At 31.9% G+C, this 19,852-nt stretch overlaps 1 protein-coding gene across 1 annotated transcript in view; it reads left to right on the top strand.

The window, feature by feature from the left end:
• The first annotated feature begins 460 nt into the window (after positions 1-460).
• Positions 461-19,852, top strand: part of LOC129230152 (tropomyosin-like) — a 60,372-nt gene continuing 40,980 nt past the window's right edge. The window contains exon 1 of the mRNA XM_054864554.1: positions 461-911. Within this exon, the coding sequence (XP_054720529.1) occupies positions 798-911 (114 nt within the window). The 5' untranslated portion in view covers positions 461-797. The remainder of the gene's footprint in view (positions 912-19,852) is intronic.

The following is a 19,852-nucleotide window of genomic DNA, read 5'->3' as shown; positions in this document are numbered from 1 at the left end:
ACTCCGGACAATTCTGTGCAACCAGAAGAAAAAATGCACATGATCAAGAAAATCACCAGGAAAAAGACAATGGGTATGATTCATTCAAATGGCATCTAGTCTAATTCCTAAAACCATTCCTTAAAAGGCATCGGGAGAAAAATTATGAGCATTTAACACCAAAGAAGCATTTATATGCATGGAGTTATCGCTCAAAATGTTTAAAAAGCTCATAAACTGGTAAGCAGTGCTACATTATTTCACGGAAATTTACTCTCACTTTTTTTTTTCTTCTTTTTTGTTTCGAGTGAAGAAGCATTTTGGTTTCCCTCTTCATTTCACTTTAACAGCTAACTGCTCAGCCGAAGAAAATGAAAACAAAAAGCAAAAGAATGCTCTCTCTTCACTTGAAAAACCTCAGCATCGCCCAGCTCACACAGCATAACCCACTTCGATGCAGACAAGCGAGCATTTTTTCGGTCCGGCGTTGTTTTTATATGGAATGCTTTGCAGTGAAATTTGACCCTGACTTCGCCCGAAAGTGTTTTTATTTCGACCCTATGTATATGCTCGGCGGATTCGACCAATAGCAGGAGAGAGTGCGGTTTTAAATGTTCTGCTTGTTTCTCAGCTGTTTCATCTGTGACACACATAAAGCTGTGTGAAGTGAATAGCGGCAGACGATTAATAGCGAGCAGGGAGTGTGTTTTATTTCCGAGCGGAATTTATTCTAGTCTGGTCATTTTTCGGAGAGTGCGTTCGTTGATCGGAGTTTTGTTTTCATTTCGTTTTCTGGGTGCTTCATTAGTAATTCCAAAATGGAAGCTATTAAGAAAAAAATGCAAGCTATGAAGTTGGAAAAGGAAAACGCCGTGGATAGAGCGGAAACGGCTGAACAAGCTGCCAGGGAAGCTAATATTCGAGCTGAAAAGGTATGTTGTCAATCATTTGTTCTATGTGACGTCGGTACCATCTGGGGAAGTGCGTAACTGGGCTATAAAATTGAGAACGATTTATGACAACAGGTTTTCTGTCGTGTTTCGAAATAAGGTTTTGATGAGTCATTTATTTATTTATTCCTTTTATTAGGAAATTGTGAAACAATTTGAACGTTAATTTTCTTGTTTATTTGTAACAAATATTTATCAATACATTCTATTACTTCCGAGTATAAAGCTGTCAAAAGGGTTTATATGAAGTTTTCATTCGATTCTATTTACATATGAAATGATTTAGCAAAAGTCATTGAAAAGTAAAGTGATCTTCTAAATAAAGGAAACAAGCTATCAACTAGCATGAAAACTTCCATTAAAATGCGAAATGAAGTTAATGTAGCAAAAATGGCAACAGCACAGCAATGGTGTTGTTTTCTTTAGTAAAAGAACTAACTTTTAGTCACTGAAATTGATAGAACAAGCAAATAATAATAACAACTACAGGAAGCCAAAAAAAAAAAAAAAAACTTTAATTTTCCCAACAGTTATTTTTTATTATTTTTTTAACTGTCCGATATCGGAAATTAGGCGTGGTCTTTATGACGTCACAAGTGATGTACTTTGACGCGCTACTCCATTGCCGCGCTAAATATTAACGCTTTGGCGTCAACCGCGTTACCAGGTTATGATAATTTGCGCTGTGCGCTTATGGCATCAGTGAGTGGCATTTCATCACTTGCGATGTCATGTGCAGAAGAGTAAAAAATGAATTCCAGTCTGCGCATCGATTAAAATAATTTTTAAAAATATTAAACTTTGTCAGATTGTTTAAAAAATGGCTAAATCCTATGTTATTAAGCATGCTCCTTCAGAAAAAAAAAATACTTTTAAAATTTAGGAAACAACCCCTTGTAGCGATGGTAAATTTAGAGATGCATCGAATATTTCGGTTGGTATTCGGCACTGCATATTCCGCAGACAAACCGAATATTCGGTTCTTCCGAATACTTCAATATTCGGCAACCGAGTAGGAAACAAATTTAAATGTTCGATAATTGGTAAGCACTTTTTTTATGAATGAAAGTTACTAAAAAGTATCACAGTTCAGAAATAATTCAAACCTTTACTTATTAATTTTATCACATTCAAAGCTATTTTAGTGTAAGAGAAAACACTCAAATATTAAATTTATTTACTTATTTATTTTTGCTTTTTAATTTTTCTAAAATATTGTGAGACATTTACTCTCACTATTGCAAACTCATTTTAATATGACAGAATACCCTAAAAGAAAAATACTTTCTTTATTTAACGGCATAACAAGTTGCTATGATTATCAGTTATCAAATCATGTATCAGAAAAGAAATTAATTCTCCCTTCATTTAGTTATTTTTTTTTTAAACTTGTTTTTGCTTTTGGAATCATTTACTTTAAATAAATACTTATACTTAATGTTGAGATATGTTTACAATGTAAAATGAAAGTGCCTTTTAATTTACAAAAAAATGTTTAATATTTTCCATTTAAATTGGCATAAAATTAAAAAAAAAACAGAAAAAAAAATTTAACAAATTATTTCACCAACTCTAAGTTCTAAACTCGCGCTGTCTCAGTGAAATCAACATGGAATTGCCACAAAATAACTCATAGGGGAAAGCAGTGAATCGAAATCAAATCACAGAAGAATAGCGTGAATAAATTATATGATGGAATTAAATGAACAAAGGTATCGAAAGAAACAATGGAATAATAGAAAACGAAGTTCAATTAAATTATATACAGGTTGTTCAGTGATCCAATTGTTTGGAAGAGAGAAAACTCTTTCCGGACTACAATATCAAATTTAGTTGTTATTAGAACTTTTTTTGGAGGTATGAAGTTTCTTTTTTAAGAAATTTAAATATTTAAATCCTCTGCATATTACGCATCCACTAGTGAACACAATATGTGCACAAATTGCTAAAATCCACAAAGGCGGATCCAGAAAATATTCAAGGAGGGGGCGATTGTTCTTTACTCTTTACTCCTTAGAACTTCAATTTCTAAAAACTTTCAAAGGAGTGTACTGAATTCCTCACTTACCCTTATGTAATCAAAGGTGTCCTGCAGTTGTTTCTTTAAAAAAAAACCATCAAAACATATCCTTGAAACTATCCGGAATGTCATCTAAGATCGTCCAAAATTGAGATTTTGGAATTTCAAGTTCAAAAAAATCCCTGTTGAAAGTTCCGGCACTATAACCAAAGTAATAACAGATTGCGTTTTAAACACTTCAATTCCGGAAGAATTCCGGGAAAGAGCTCCCTTTCTTCTAACATCATCGAATATTATGTAAAATTGCAGTTTTTAAACTTTAATATTCAAAATATACATGAAAAAAGTTCCTGTCTCTCGGTTCAAGGAGGGGGGCGATCACCCCCATCGCTCCTCCCTTGTATCCGTCCTTGAAAATCCATGCATTCTGTGGTAGATACTAACCATAATGATCAAGGGTGTCCACTTAGGGGGGAAGGGTCATGGCGCAGGTTGCGCCGTTGAAATTTTTAGGGAAAGGGGGTGTTTTGTGGGGTATTTTCTCAGGTTTAGAGGGTGGGGCTCTTGCTTTGGGAGGGGGGAGGGGCTCCGTGATATTAAGGGGGGGGGAGGGAACCCCTGTTGGTAATGTAACCAGGCATAGAGGTATCGAATCCTGCTAATATCTGTTTTATTAGATACTAGTTTTACCCGCACGACTTTGTCCGTAGTAGAAAAGTAAAAGGTCATTTGATTCGCCTGTATATTTACAAATAATGGATGATGAATTTCTCCCCAATATGCTATGTTAATTTGCTCGTCCATGTTATGGTATTAATGACACGTGAATTAAATCCACCAATGGTGGCTTAAAATTGGAATAGGAAAAGAACAAAACCGATTTTTTGAAAAATCGCTTCGAGGTGCTCACCCTTATGTTACGAACTAATATTGTGCCAAATTTCATGAAAATCGGCTGAACGGTAGGCGCTATTCGCGTAACTGACATCCAGAGATACAGACATCCAGGGACACAGACTTTCAGTTTTATTATTAGTAAAGAAAATCCGACCTCATGTATCTATGTATGCATACATCTATTTTTGTCCGTGATACTCCTGAAGGACGAACGAGAGAAAAAAATCGAAATTTGACGAGGATCATGGATGACTCGGTCTCATTTTCGTAACGCATTTTTATGATCAAAATAGTTCTTTCTTCACAAAAAAATTGTCATTTCTTTTCGAATTTAGTATCGTTGGAAACCCTGTAAAGAACACCTCCTTAGGAAATTTTTCCTACCCTTCGAAATGCGAAGGGCCTAAATTGACTAGGAAAAAAGCTATGAGACACTTTTAGTAGTAGCAAAAGGAAAAAGTCGACTGTGTGCGCGAGATAGTTAGCACATTGAAATAGCTAAATAATATTATCAGCTACTATTTCTAGCTAGAGTGTGAAGAAATACAATTCTTATAATCGCTTTTCATCATTCTGCGACTTCTCTCTGAGGCTTCATCTCTGGAGCTCTTAGTTTATCTTATGTTTCCGCAAGTTCAAGTCTCTCCGAATTACAATACTAAATTAGTTATTGTTCAACTTTTTCATAATATAAATTTCTTTTCTGCAAATATGTATGGTTTGCAGGGTTTGAAAATATCATGATATTTCCGTAAATTTCGAAAATATCCGATATTTTGATACATAAATGGGATATTTTGATATATATCCGATATTTTCAATCAGCACAAAGTACAGAGAGAGAGAGAGAGAGAGTCTTTAAAATCTCTATCTCTTCTCTACTAATAATAAAGCTGAAAGTCTGTCTTGATTTCTGCCCGGATCTCTGTGACGCGTATAGCGCCTTGACCGTTCGGCCGATTTTCATGAAATTTGGTACAAAGTTAGTTTGTAGCATGGGGGTGTGCACCTCGGAGCGATTTTTCGAAAATTCGATTTTGTTCTTTTTCTATTTCAATTTTAAGAACATTTTCCAGAGCAAAATTATCATAAGATGGACGAGTAAATTACGAAATTATCATGACGTGGAACCGTGACATGGGAAGAGCGAATGAACATAGCCAATTGGCGAGAAATTCATCATCCATTATTTGTAAATATACAGGCGAACCAAATGACCTTTTGATTTTCTACAACGGGCAAAGCCGTGCGGGTACCACTAGTAGTAAATAAAAATCTGTAATCGCTCTTTATTTTCTTATATTATTTTTGCAATATGAAAGCTTGAAAGTAAGGTTTCTTTCATTATTTATGTCTGATATTTTATTTTACATTTTTATCGATTTTAATGGAGCTAATTTAGTGTTAGCTGTTTCACTCATTTTTCCTTACTTAAACAGTAATATAATTCAGAAATATAAAATGTGCATTAGTCGGTGCACAGTCATAAGCATTTTCTTTTCTTTTTTTTTCTTTTTCTGAACAACATTTAATATTTAACTAGGCACTTTGTATTAAAATGGTTACAACTTATGATTTTATGAATATAATATAAAAAACGAATATTGTATTACTTTGTTAGATTAATGTTGTGTTCATACATCCTACAATATAGTACATAACTTTTTGGTTACTTTTAATAATAAAGGAACAATATTACTACAATTAATATAATATTTATGTTGAAAATACCATACTTGAAAAAATAAATATCGAAAATATAAAAATATCATGATATTTTCAAAATAAATAGATATATATCATGATACAGTAAAACCTGTAAAGTCGACCACCCTTGTAAGTTGATCACCTGTCGATATTGACCACCAATTTGCACCAAATTTGTCTGAGAATCTAGTAGCAAACCCTTTGTAAGTTGACCACTAAAGTGGTAACCCACAAGTGGTAAACTTACACAGGTTCCACTGTATATCGACGAACCCTGATAGTTTGTTTCCTCCCTTGCATCTCACGCCTCCAATAATGAACACAAGTTATAGGGGCATTCCAAGGTATTTTTGACATTTATGTAGAGTCCGTAACGTGACCTTTTTTGCCATAACTTTTTAGTTTACTGTTTGATTAGCATATTATTTTCTTTTGATCTTTTCCTACCAACACACCAGCTCAAATTAAAATAATTTGCAAATCAAACGGTAAATTAAAAAGTTATGGCAAAAAAAGGTCACGTTACGGACTCTACATAATTTTAAAAATACCTTGGAATGCCCCTATATAAACTTAAAAAAGCAATGTATTCTATAGTGGTTACATACGTAAAACCAACATATATACCCATAACCAGATATTAAGAGACATCAAAAACTACTATATTTTCTGTATTAGGATTAAAAAGTGCACAAGTATTCTCTAGGACATCGTTTCTTAAATTGTGTTCCGAGGAACCCAGGGGTTCCATGGAGATCAATCAAGGGTTCCACGAACCCCTCGACCATTATTTCCTTTTTTTTAAAAATAAACTTAAAAAATCTATTAAAGTAATAAATTTTCTAAACGTAAGGTACTAATTTTTACTTTGACTGTAAATAAAACATTTCAAGTACGTTGCTTCAAACTATGCTACTTAAGAAAATAAAACAGGGGTTCCACAAAAATAAGGTCGCTTAAAAGGGTTCCACTGATTAAAAAAAAAATAAGATACCCTGTTCTAGGACTGTGTCTTAATGCTGTTAGACAACAAGTTGGAGATGTCAACGAGCCCAAAGCAATTTTTGATTAGCATGATGTGAATGGAGTATTTTAGGGATATCATTATTATTGCACTCTCTAGATTTAAAATGTTCCGGAAGGATATTCCTTCTAAAATCCTGCGGTTAAATCTGAACATCCCTCTGAAATTAAAAGAAGTAATTGTAATTAAAATTAAATATAATCAGATTTGAACAAACTGAAGAAGTTAATCGCTTCTACTGAACACAGAGACAAAACATTAATTAAACTTGCTGATGGTAGATTTGATCTTTATGATTAAAACCGTGGTATTTTGGAAAAGAAGCGAAGTCCATGATGGATGGAAATGGACACTCCGCTGCCTCTTAGATTAAAATTAATTATTTCCTAACTTGCGCAATAAGGCTGCCTGATCACGTGATGGTCACACGCGTCTAAATTTGACGCATGTGATCATAATGCGTTAAACGTTGATTGATTTAGCGAAACTAAATTTTCAAAGTGGTGATGCTACGAAGCGTTTGTCTTCGTGGAGGAAGGAATTTGTAATGAATATATTTTGAAATTAAAAACAAAGTAATTACAGTGCACAAAGAGCAATGATAAATGCAAAATCGAAAGGTCAATATTCATTCGAGCCTGCCTTGAAGCGTCTATTACCTGTCAACTAGATGATTTGATTGTAAATCTGAATTTCCTAAGTTTTTTATCATTTTTGTTGTAGAAAATTAATCTCATAAAGTATGTCGGTATCAATGATAAAGTGTTAAAAATAAAACCCAATGACTAAGGAGATAATCCTTATCACTGAATTAAAATGTTTAATTTGGAAGTGGAAAATCATAATTATATGTACTATGTAGGAAAAAAATTCAGTTTCAAGGAAAAAGTTCTTATGATTAAGGAAAGATCCTACATGGCAAGAATATTTTCTAATAATCAAGTAAAACTCTGACGATTAAAGAATAAGGGGAAAACTGAATGACTGAGTTATAAACCATAAGATCCATGTGGGGAAAAAAATAATCAGTAAGTGAAAATGTCGTCTTAAGAACTGAGGAGAAAATCTAAACATTAATTATTTGCATTAAAAAGTTTACGTAAAAATTCTTACTTTAAGTACACAAAAGATCTAAAAACTGAGAAAATATCTAATGATTAAAGAAATAAAATAACCAAACCTAATGAAAATTTTAAGAACTTAACAAAAAAAAAATATTCAATTACTACATGGAAAAAAAAAAAACTGATGGAAAGTAAAATCAAAGAAATTTGAATCAAAATGATCATCAAATTTGAGGCCTGATGTAAATTTTGTTGGTATGAATGATGACAAAATATAATGGTGCTTCTTAGTTAATAAAACATCCGCTCTCTTCTTACATTTAATGTTTTCTTTAATTAATTCATTCATTTTTATTCGCTTATTAATCTTCCCTCCCTTTTAAAAGAAATATAATAATTATGCCCTTTTATTTTCTCGAAATATCTCTCTACTAGTTACGACATTTTCCACTCACTTTTCCATTTCTTTTTAAGAAGAAATTTGAACAGTTTAAAGGATGAAGATGAAATGGACCTAATACAAAAATTATATTTTTAAATTCTTGAACTAAATTTTCCGTTTTCCTTTACATTACTGCCCTCAACTATTGCAGGTGATAGAATATGAATTGTTCTGCACCCACGATTTTTTTAAACTACTTTTGAAACTTCTTTTTTCTAGTGGAGGAAAAAAAAAATTTATGGTATAATTCTTAACTGCACATAATTAACTAATCAATCAATAATAAATAGCAAAAGATGATGTGGGCAAGTTGACATTTTTGGTTTTAAATATTGCAAGCTACTGCATGACTTCAAAACCGATTTTTTATGTTTTTCGCCAACTCTTTATCTCCACTTCACGCAATCGAAGTCTTTAATCTAAACGATGTTACGTGACCTAGTACCGTGACCAACAAGAAAGTTATAAGTGACGAATTTTTTTGCTCCAGTGGGTAGGTCAGTGGTTCTTTCCAGATCAACTCCTTTAATTTAACCTTCTGCTTTGGCGCATTTTCGGAGAAAGTATTCTAGTGGAGAGAGTAAATCCTATTATGGAATTTAGAAAAAATTTCATTCAATCCCTTTCTTCATTGTCACTTGATAAGTTTTTACAGTCTCTTAATCCCAATGATTTGAAACAAAACATAATGATTAAGGCGATACGGTGGTTTCAATTTTTTGAAAAGTAATTTTCAATGAATTTCTTTGACATTTTCAGCATAGTTACATGATGCTAATACCAACTCAAATATAAAATTTCAATGAATTATTTTAATATTTATTTTTTTTAAATTTAAATTTTATAACGCTTTTTTCATATTACTCCTTGCAAACGAAAATTCATCAAATTTATAAAATACTAGCTAAATATGATACGTAAAACAACCGAAATTAGGATGTAGGAATTACTTTTTCAAAAATTTATGGTAAAGATAAATAATGAGAAAAAAAGCAAAAACTACATGTTTTCGATAAAATATGTTCTATTTCAATAAAATATAGCAAATATACTCCACAAAACTAATCAAACAGAAAAAATCTTTCACAACAAAATGTTAACAAACCACTTAAATACTTGGCATAAAATTTTCGGAAAATTTAAATAATAATTCGTTTGCAAGGAGCAGTTTGAATTTTGTAATTATGTCGAAAATTAGGATTTGAGGAAATCAACATTTTCTGTTTTACTATTGCAAATTTCATTATTGAATAAACAATTTAGTTTTTAATACAAGTTCAAAACAAATAAAATCTTATGATTCATTTGAAATGGTATTAGTATTAAAAATTTAAATATTATATGCGTTTTTTTAACTCATGCATTTTATATGCGTTTCATATATGCATTTTTTAGTAAAAAAAAGGGGGGCGTGACTCCCACAAAGAGTGTCATAACTTCGCCAGTTTTCCACCGATTCAATTCTTTTTTTTTTTGTAAACGGTTCAGCTAAAAGTCGAGTTTTTATAAATATAATGAATGAAAAAACGTTTGTTGACCAATTTTTACTCATCTGAAAGCCCCTTATCGCCTTAAGGGGAAAATTCTAATCACAAAGGGAAAATTTTAGTTTAAAAGTGAAAAATCATAATTACTAAGTAAAAAAATCTTAATATTAGAGGAGAAAATCCTTACCATTAAGGAAAGAAATTCTAACCAGTAAGAAGGGTTTCCAATAGTCAAGTAAAAAAAAAAATCTAAAAAGTTTAATGACGAAAGGGAAAATTCTCAAGACTGAGGGGAAAACTTAAATGGCTGAGTAACTATAAGAACCATGAAGGGGGAAAAAAAACGTAATGATTAAGTGAAAATCTTAAAAACTGAGGAGGAAACCGTGACATTTGTTACTTATACTAAAAGTTTAAGAATTCTTATTTAAAACGTATAAAGATTCAAAAAGTTACACATAAATCTAATGATAAAAAATAAATAAAACAACTTTATCAACAAACCTAATGAAAATTTTAATAACTGAAGAAAAAATTCAAGGACTAAGTGAACCAAAAAAATAAAAAACCGAATATTAAAAGTTCCAATGTGTAAAGAAAAACCATAAGAACTTAAGAGAAAATCCTTACCGCAACGATTAAAGAAATCAATATAATGACCTAACCAATAAACCTGGTAAAAATTTTTAGAACTGAACAAAAAATTCAATGACTAAATTAAAAAAAGAAAGAAAAGCAACAACAAAATGCAAAAAGTCCTCACGACTAAAGAAAAACTTTAAGGACTCACAGGAGAGAGTCCTAATGGCTTGTATGACCAGGAAGAAAATCCAGCAAACTGAGGAAACATTCTGATGACTATAAGGGGCAAGAAGTAATGTCTGATTGAGAAGTTCTAATAACTGAGCGAAAAATCAAATGATTTAGTGAAAAGTTATGAAATTTAGGAAGAAAACCTTAATTTTGTAGATTATTAGACACAGGGATTTTTAAAGCCTTTTCACTAATGCATAATTTAACTTTTCATTGTGTTATTGTAGACAGTTATCTAATCTAACTAGTTAACTCTAACTAAGTAAACTAAAATAAACTGAAAACACTGATATTCTTGAATTTCATTGAAATAACAAAACCTTCATCTGTCAAATAATTATCTATCTTATCACAACGGTCCATGTCACTTTGTATGTAGCAAATCGTTTGGAGAAAAGTAAACACTAACTCCGACTTATCAATTGAACAGATAAACATGATTAACTATTGACATGGGAAGCATTCCATTTGGCACTCTGTGAGTTTCTGTTATAATTTCTTATCTCTGAAAGCAAATTCGTTTGTGATTTGATTAGTCGTTTAATTTACTTAACAAATTTGTGCATTCTTTGCACTCACAGATTGGCTGGAATATACTATAAGCAGGGGCGTGCACAGGGGGGGGGGTGGGTGGAGAACAGACACCTGTTGGTCCGGGCCAGGGGGCCCGAGACTTTAAAAATTTATGTGGAAATATATGTAGAGACGTAGCGTAAGCAATATGTAGGGGACCCGTAAAAGTCATTTGTGTCGGGCCCCAAAATTTCTGTACACGCCCCTGACTGTAAGAGAAGTACTTATTTTCGCGAACATTACCGTTCACGAATTTTCTTCCTTGCATTCTTTGCACTCCCAGATTTGTTGGAAAATACTGTAAGAGCACTTATGTTCGCGAACTCTAATTTTTTCAAAATGAAGATACCGTTGATATCGCGAATTTTATATGAATAGAATCGAAAGTTGACTAAATGCATAAAGTTGAAGTTGAAATGTTTTGCGACATTTAAGTTTCCGCGAGTACGACAGAGGGGTGAAAATAATTGCTTTTACAGTAACTGATTCTTAAAGACTTCTAAGCTAGAGCCTGGGGTACATGCATCAGTAAATATCATTAAAATATGCATACAAATATGTTCTATTTGACGGGGGTGTCCATCCCCCCCCCCCATGAGCGATGGCGCACCCTCTCAAATAAGTCTTTGTGGTCTCACAATGCGAGTCTCTTGAAGTAGAAAAGGACCCCTTAAAACACTCCCCTAGCAATTTCAATGGTGCAATGGACCTCCCTTCCCCTTCTCGTGGGCACCCCTATACGAGAACCGTGTGCTCATTTATTGAAAAATATACCAGTAAAATGAGTGTTCGAATTTACTAATTTGAAAATCATGAATGAGCATTTCTTAAAACAAAAATTAATTAAGGCCTTTAACTAGTTTTGACAAAGATCAGGCAAATAATAACTAGTTATTACTTCCTTTCAAAGTTCATTGAGGAATTCATTAATACACATCATTTTAAAGTCTCCCCTCCCCCCCCCCGCCCACACACACGAATTTTAAGTTAGTACAAAAGTTTCAAAGAGGGAAGAACTTCCAAAATTCTGCATTTGTTGTCAGGCAAACAATGCGTAAAATCGAAACAATTAGATCAAATACATGACTTAAATGAGAAAAAAAATTCTTAACAGTCGTCAATATGCTGATTAATATGCACTAAAAAAATTTCATGAAGCAACAAATTTGTAACTTATCAGCAAAAACAGCATCATGACGTTTCAAAACAATTTTCTCATGATGCAGTAAATTTACAGCATAAATCAGTTGAGGAAAAATATTTTAACTTATTACTCATGAAAATATTTATATGGCAATATTTGAAAATTACGCGAAAAAATTGGGTCATCTTCTAGAAGAGTTTCTTGTTATTCATGAGCATACGCAACTTGAGAAAAATTTGTGCATTCTTTCCTCTTCCCTAATGCTTTACAAATCTGTTTGCTGAAGAATTAGAACTGCAACGTGCCGAAGAGTGCATCCGCCTGCGACGCTGACATTGGTCACCAGGTGCTAAGCATAAAATGCAGAATAATAAATGATTTACTGAGGTATTGCCAGATTTAGTAATATTTTATTGCATTTTTTGCTTAAGAGGAATGGAAAGATTTTTTTTTTTTTTTTTTTTCGTTTTTGTGTCACGCAAAAGCTGTTATTGGAATGCTGAAAATGCTGGTTGGTAGTTGTTCATCAAGAAAATAAAATAAAATGGACTTTTACTAGTGATTCCAAAACATAGGATTGCATTGTTTTAGCCTATTGAAGGAAGTAGAGTTTCTTTTTTTACTTTTTTCATAATCGAAGAGTTTAGAAGAAAAAAAAATAGCTTAAAGTATTTTATTAAAGCAAACCACTTTGAAAATAAAAGTAGGGGAACATGGGGCAAAGTGAAACAGTCAAATATTTACTTCGCTTTTAGCTCTACCTATTTGGTATTATTTTAAATATATAGTACCACATGTAATCTATTTCAGTCAGGAAAAAAATACCACCAAAGATTAAAGCGTTTGGAAGTACAAGCAATTTTTAAAAATTGATACTCATTTTGTAATATTTTGTTGTACGTCAAAAATTATTTTTGTTACTATAAAATGATAAGTTCCTGTTATTAACATTTTAATCATTAATTGAGACTTTCTAATACTCTGTGAAATATTTAATTTGTTAATATTAATCTTATTTGTATTTTAAATATTTTCTACAATCAGTCAAGTACATACGGGGCAAAGTGAAATAGTTTGTTTCATTTACTCACTCAATCATTTTAAATCACCTACGTTTTCATTTATTAATTGATTCACTTACATTCCTTCATTTAGTAATTCATCTATGTATTTATTCATTCATTCTCTTATTTTTTTATTCATTCATTCTTTTGGCATTTCTCTTATTTCTTGCGAAGTTATTTACCCCATTTATCATTACTCTTGAACGAAATTAATTTTTAAAATGAAATTAAATTATGAACCTTTTCCCCAGTATTTTGATCATAAGTGGAGTCCACAGCATGACACTTTTTTTTTGTCCTAACTATTTAATTTATTATTTGATTAGCGCATTGTTTTATTTTGAGTTTGTGTTGATAGGAATTCCTCGAAATAAAATTTTGTGCTAATCACACAGTAAATTAAATAATTACGGCAAAAAAAGTGTCATTTTGCGAACTCTGCATTTGAACAAAATACTGAATACAAGATCTGAAATGAACCTTGCATTATAATTTCATTTCATAACAATTAAGATTTATAGAACGAAACGGAATTACTTTACAAAGCGTGTGGTTTCTCTTCTTTTTTCATGAGACCATTTTAAAGATTTTTTTTAGAGAATATTTCTTGAAATAATATTCTGTATTTTCTGATTTTGTTTTGTTTGTGAAGTGTTTTTATGATTATTTTACGATCTTTTCATAGTTTTGTAATCTTCAGTTTTTAAATTTGCGCAAAAGTAGGTAAGAGAGAATTGCGATTAATCAAAATGTATTCGACTAACGATTACGATTATCGTTGCAATGTTACAAGAGAAAAAAAAAGTAAATTTCATCAAATGCTAAATTGAATTTCTTTTTTCTTAGGGGGGGGGGAGCACTGCGAGTTATATCTCGTAATATGTCAGTTCAGAAGACGCATTGAGATGCCTAGAACTTACTGAAGTGTTTTTCTGCTTGGAAAACTCGCTCCCGCCAATTTAAACTATCCCAGATTGCGTTCAATTCCATCCTTTGCAATGTTAGAGTAAATATTCCACCGTTAAAGGAATTTCCACGGCTGCCGCAATGATGATTCACAGTCCAGGCTTTCCGCAGCGAGCAAAATTCCGCGTTATCTCACGCAAATTTTCCCTCTTTCTTCCCAAAGGAGCAATGACAAATAAGATAATGCTAAACTGGAAGGTATTTTTCATTTCATTGTTATTTCAGAATTGCGTTTTCATATTTGTATATAGGTGAAAGTCGGGGAATGCCGCTTTCAAAAAGGAAAACATGAATAACTAATTAAATTTTACAAATAAAAATCAATGCAGTTGAACCCTCTTAATACAGGGGTGACCATCTGGGGAGCGGGTCATGGCGCATACTACGCCATTGAAATTTTTGAGGGGAGGGGGGTTTTGAGCGGTATTTTTGACTCTTGGGGGGGGGGGTCTCCGCGATTTTGGGGGATGAGCCCTCACCCTTAGGGGGGAGGCAGCCCTGCTTAAATACGGCTACGTTTAATGCGAAACGGCGAAAACGGACATTTTGTTCGTTAAGTTTGGTTTGCTATTTACGTAATTGCATTATAAATTTCTTGCATAGTATGTACTGAAAGAACAATGAAATTCCGTTACAACGAATACCAATACCACGAAAGATCTGTTTGAACGAAATATATTTTCAGTCCTGATTTAATTTCTAATATAGTGCTTGGATTCCGTTACAACGAAATTTCCGTTACAACGAAGAACATTTTGAAGTTCGTTGTAACGAAATTTACCGCATAGGCCAAGACGAATAAAAATTTCTGACTTCTTCACTGAAAATGTTCGTGATTGAAAATAGTAATTTTTTTTAAAGAAATGTTTCGTCATTTTGCGAAGCATTAAAAGGGAGAAGACCCATTGTATATCGACAAGAAAATGTAAAATATTTTGTGTACAGAATTGTTCCCCTACACTTGTTTACCTAAAGACGTTTCAATTTACTTCAAGTTAACACTGTTTATCTTCCACTGTAGATGACAACCTGTACCGCCAGGGGTGCCCGTCCCGCCCAAGTTCAATGGCCCAAATCCCCCCCCCCCCCCAAAAAAAAACAGTTTCCTCAATCCTCTTTCCCTTTTTTATTTTTTGTCGCTCTCTTTTTTTTATTTTATTTATTTTTTAAAAATATTATTATTTATTTGTTTATTTTTGCTTATTATTATTATTTTATTAGAAAAGTTCTGCGCTACGCAAATAACATACACACACAAACTAAATAAATAAATGAAATAAAATATAAACAATAAAATAATAATGTTGCAAGATTCCGGGCTGTTGTGTGGTGGTCTGACCAAGATATGACAGGCCGGAATCTTACAATATTATTGACACCGGCCGTGAAAGCCTTCATTCTTACATAGAATAAAATAAAATAAACAATTTAAATTAAAAATAAATTAATAGCTAAATTTAAGTGAATAAATTAAAAAAATTAAAAAAGCTCCCCCCCCCCAAATAAAACAATTTTTGATGGCGCATCTTGCGCCATAATCTCCCCTTGTGGGCACCCCTGTGTATCGCAATAGCTGTTATACTCTTCCTTTTCAATTTCTTCCACTAATATTCAACTTAGAGAAATTAGTTGACTTTTTCTGAATGTACTAATAATTAGATTTCAATAAAAACTAGTAGTAATTATGATAACCACGGGGAATATTTCTTTAAAGGATTACTTATTCACGGTTTTTACGAATTACGGCTAATATGAATAAATTTGAGGATTTTTGACCTTTCGTATTAACCAAGTTAAGCTGTAGGCAGAGCCATTCCACCGTCACGTGCGGGACTATTCGACTCGATAATGTCACTACAGTGGACGCCGGTTAATTGAATCAGTGATTAATTGAATCAATCGCATTAGTGAATCAAATTGCCGAAAACAGAACAAAATCCAGCTTTATTGAATTAGCCGCTTTATTGAATCAGCCGTTTTATGGAATCAAAATTGTTTGGAACAAACGTGATTCATAGAAGCGGCAGCCACTGTATAACCTTTTGTTATAGATCTTAATATTTTAACTAAACAGGAGTAAGCACATTTCTTAATCTTGACATTTGATACAAAGATACAGTGCTGGTCAAATTATTAGACTAAAGAGTTTCTTTCTTTTTTTGTTTTGTTTTTTGTACACTATTTGTACTAAAATACTATTTATTTTAATGTTAAAGTACAGTACATACTGTACACTGATTAGTACGTTATTTTAGCATAATTTAATGTTTACACGTGGCAGCACTGTCTGCTTTGTTTATGTTCTTTGTTTATCTAATTACCAGGAACATAACCTCAATTAGCTTAAACAGTTCACTAGTTCTTTTTATTAGTGTGTTCTGTTATATTTAAAGTTAGTTTTAGGTAATTAGTGAGTATGTGTATGTGAGTATATTTAATAGTGAGTATAAACAGTTTTTACCTCCTTTTTTAAAAAGTTAAGAAATGGTGTAAACCTTGTGAAATGTATGCCAAAAAGACTTAAAATGCTCATTAAGAACAAGGTAATGCATACTAAGTATTAGATAATTATTTCACTGTTCGTTAATGTGTCTATAGTTATGTAATCAATAAAGAATTTAATTTTAAAACAGTCTTTGTCTAATAATTTGGCCAGCACTGTATTCCTGACACAGTATTATTTTTATCGAATAACTGTTACAGTAAAACCTGTAAAGTTGACCACCTTTGTAAGTTGATCACCTGTCTATGTTGACCGCTTTTGTCAGGAACGGAATTAGTCATATCTTGTATAATGAAGGAAAACCTCTGTAACTTGACCACCTTTCTATCTTGACCACCTGTCTATCTTGACCACTAATGTACCTCAAATTTGGTTTGGAGTATTGTAAAAAAACCCTTTGTAAGTTGACCACTTAATTTATTTTTAAAACTTAATTTAGCAAATTATTTTATTTTATTATTATTTTTCTTATATTTTTCCAAGAATATTTTTGATGCCAGACCAGCATTTTACCAACTAAATAAAACAGCAGCATTACTAAACCTCCTTGTAAGTTTAACCCCCACATTAAAAAACTACTAAGAACCCTTTTATTCTAAAAAATTGTTTTTCTTTTGTTGTTCTATTTGAGATTACCTTTTGTACTCTCTGGTCAATGAAAACATGTGTCAGTAGAAAAGTTCAAAGTATTTTTTCCCAGATTAAAATTAATTGAAAGGGAGAAATCCAGAGAAAATTAGCTGACACATATGGAATTTCCAAAACTAGTGTCTAATAAGTGCACCAAATTTCAATAAGGAGTTATTTTGTTGAAAAGTAGATCATCATGGTTATAAATGTATTAAATGTATATGAGAAAAAAAAGGGAAAAATTTGTTATTTTTGATTAGCTATGAATTTTTAGGAACTATTAATATCAAATAACTTTTTATAAACAATGATTTTTTTTGATCAATTTACTGAAATTTTAAATTTACATGACACATTATACGTCATTCTGAGAAAATAACCTCCTAAAATATTTGAATAACATTTTAAATTATTGTTTCAAAGTAGTGTTAAGCAATGAAAGTGAGTTGAACGGAAAGAGTATGTGTCATTAGTCAACAAATGAATACATGGTGCAAGAAATGACAAAAAAAAAAAAAAAAAATCATTACCCCCGTTATAAGTTGACCACCTGTCTAAGTTGACCACCAAAGTACTGCACCGCAAGTGGTCAACTTACACAGGTTTCACTGTACTTTAATTTAATTTATTTGCATGCGTCTCCTGCGGGGACATCCAACGTCAACTTTTTGTAACTTGCTTATGAATTAGTTAATATTTTTGTTCTATTAATATAACAATGACAAAACAAATACATACTAGGTTTTGAAAGTAGGTTCCAACGTAAAGGGAACATATCTCGTTTGTTAAATAATTTAAACCGTTAAAAAAATTGATGTGTATGGCCATTCTTCTGAAAACGGTCATTTTGTTCCGCATGTGTTCTACATTTAATTAAACACATTAGATGGCCCCTACACCCAATAAAAAAAGAATAGAGACGTACCGAGTAGAACTTTGACCAAGTAGCCGAATACTCAACCTTTCACTACTCGGCCGAGTTACCGAGCACCATTTATATTTTAAGAAGGAACCACCGACACACATGTAGTGAATAGTGAACTTATTGGAATAGTATAGACCTCCTTGTCCATATAATAGTTTTTAAACTAAATTCCTGCTGAAAATTAAATTACGCATTATTTAAAAAATTTTGTTGTATATGTCAAAAGTTTTACAAAAAAATTATTTTTAAAATTAAAAATAAATAAATAAAAAGTATGATTAATCAAGTTGAATTGAAACACATTATACCAATCTATTATAGTTCTAGTCCGTCAAACATAAATCATTTTTAAAAGCAAATAAAACAAATGTGCAGAAACACTGCAGACACGTGTTTCTGCGTTATAAAGAACGTCTTTTTCAGTGCATAAAATGTGAGCTAAAGAATGTAGACATTCGACAAAAAAATCCGACTTTTGTCGGATGCCTTTAAATCCACGAGCTCACATTTTGTGCATTGAAAAAGGAATTCCTTGTAACGTCAAAACACGTATCTGCAGTGTTCCTGCACTGTGCCTTTAACGTTGTTTTATTTCCTTTTGTTTTTTAAGCAAAGGTATTTTTATATTTCTTATAACTAATTTTTGTTTGTAGCAAAAATCCATTTTTAATATAAAAATTCCATATTTTCTATGCTTACCTTTTTTGCACAATTTTAATAAATAAGTTTTATTAACTTTGGGGACATTAAAATAAAGATGTATTCCATTGAAGACATTACAAACCTCTTTATTCTCAAAATTTAAATTGGACTTGTAAATTTGAATTGTAAATGATTGCAGAATATTACATATGCTTCCGCTTTTTTATAAATTTTAATATCTGTCTTGGACAATATTCAATTTTTTGCAACTACTCGGAATTGGCCGAGTACTCGGCAAATTGCCCGAGTACGGAGTAATTACCGAGTACTCGGTACTTCTCTAAAAAAGAAATAATTTTGAAAGGTAATGACGAAATCTTTTGTTTAAGAAGTCACACAAACGTTTTTGACTTGGTCATGAGCAACAAAATGTTGCTCATGATCTTTTTTAATTATTATTTATAATGAAATATCTGAAGCGTCACGTGCTGGACAAAAATACCATTTTCTGTGGAATGGCCCGGTATTTTTCCACCGAAGAGAAACTACGAAGCTTTTAGCATAGTTCGCAATTAATTAATTTCCATAAAACTTTCACGATTTTTTTTAAATCGTTTATTTACTGATATCATTTATAGAGCGGTAATACCCGGCATGGCAGAGAAATTGCGCTCCAAGTTTTGATAAAACATTCAAGTACGACAAAAGTCACGTATCGCACTACGGTAAGGAAAGTGACACAACTCAAAATTTGAGGTAAACGTAATAACTATTAATTTAAAATGTACATTTATGCTCTTTCTTTTTTCAACAAAACTCACACTAGAATAGCATAGCACTTGCGCGCGCATAACTACTTGCGCGGTGGCGTAAAAGCGATATAATCAATAAAAAGATACGCAATAAAATGTTCATTATTTAGAAAAAATAATTTCGAACTTTAAGCATATGTATTATTAATTTAAACAACAAAAACCAACCAATAAACATCACATCATCACTTTTTGTGCGTATTTTAATAT

This window comes from Uloborus diversus, chromosome 9 (assembly GCF_026930045.1).
Source record: "Uloborus diversus isolate 005 chromosome 9, Udiv.v.3.1, whole genome shotgun sequence".
NCBI classification, from domain to species: Eukaryota; Metazoa; Arthropoda; class Arachnida; order Araneae; family Uloboridae; genus Uloborus; species Uloborus diversus.
Note: the sequence above shows the minus strand (reverse complement) of the source record. Positions and strands in the feature narration are given on the sequence as shown.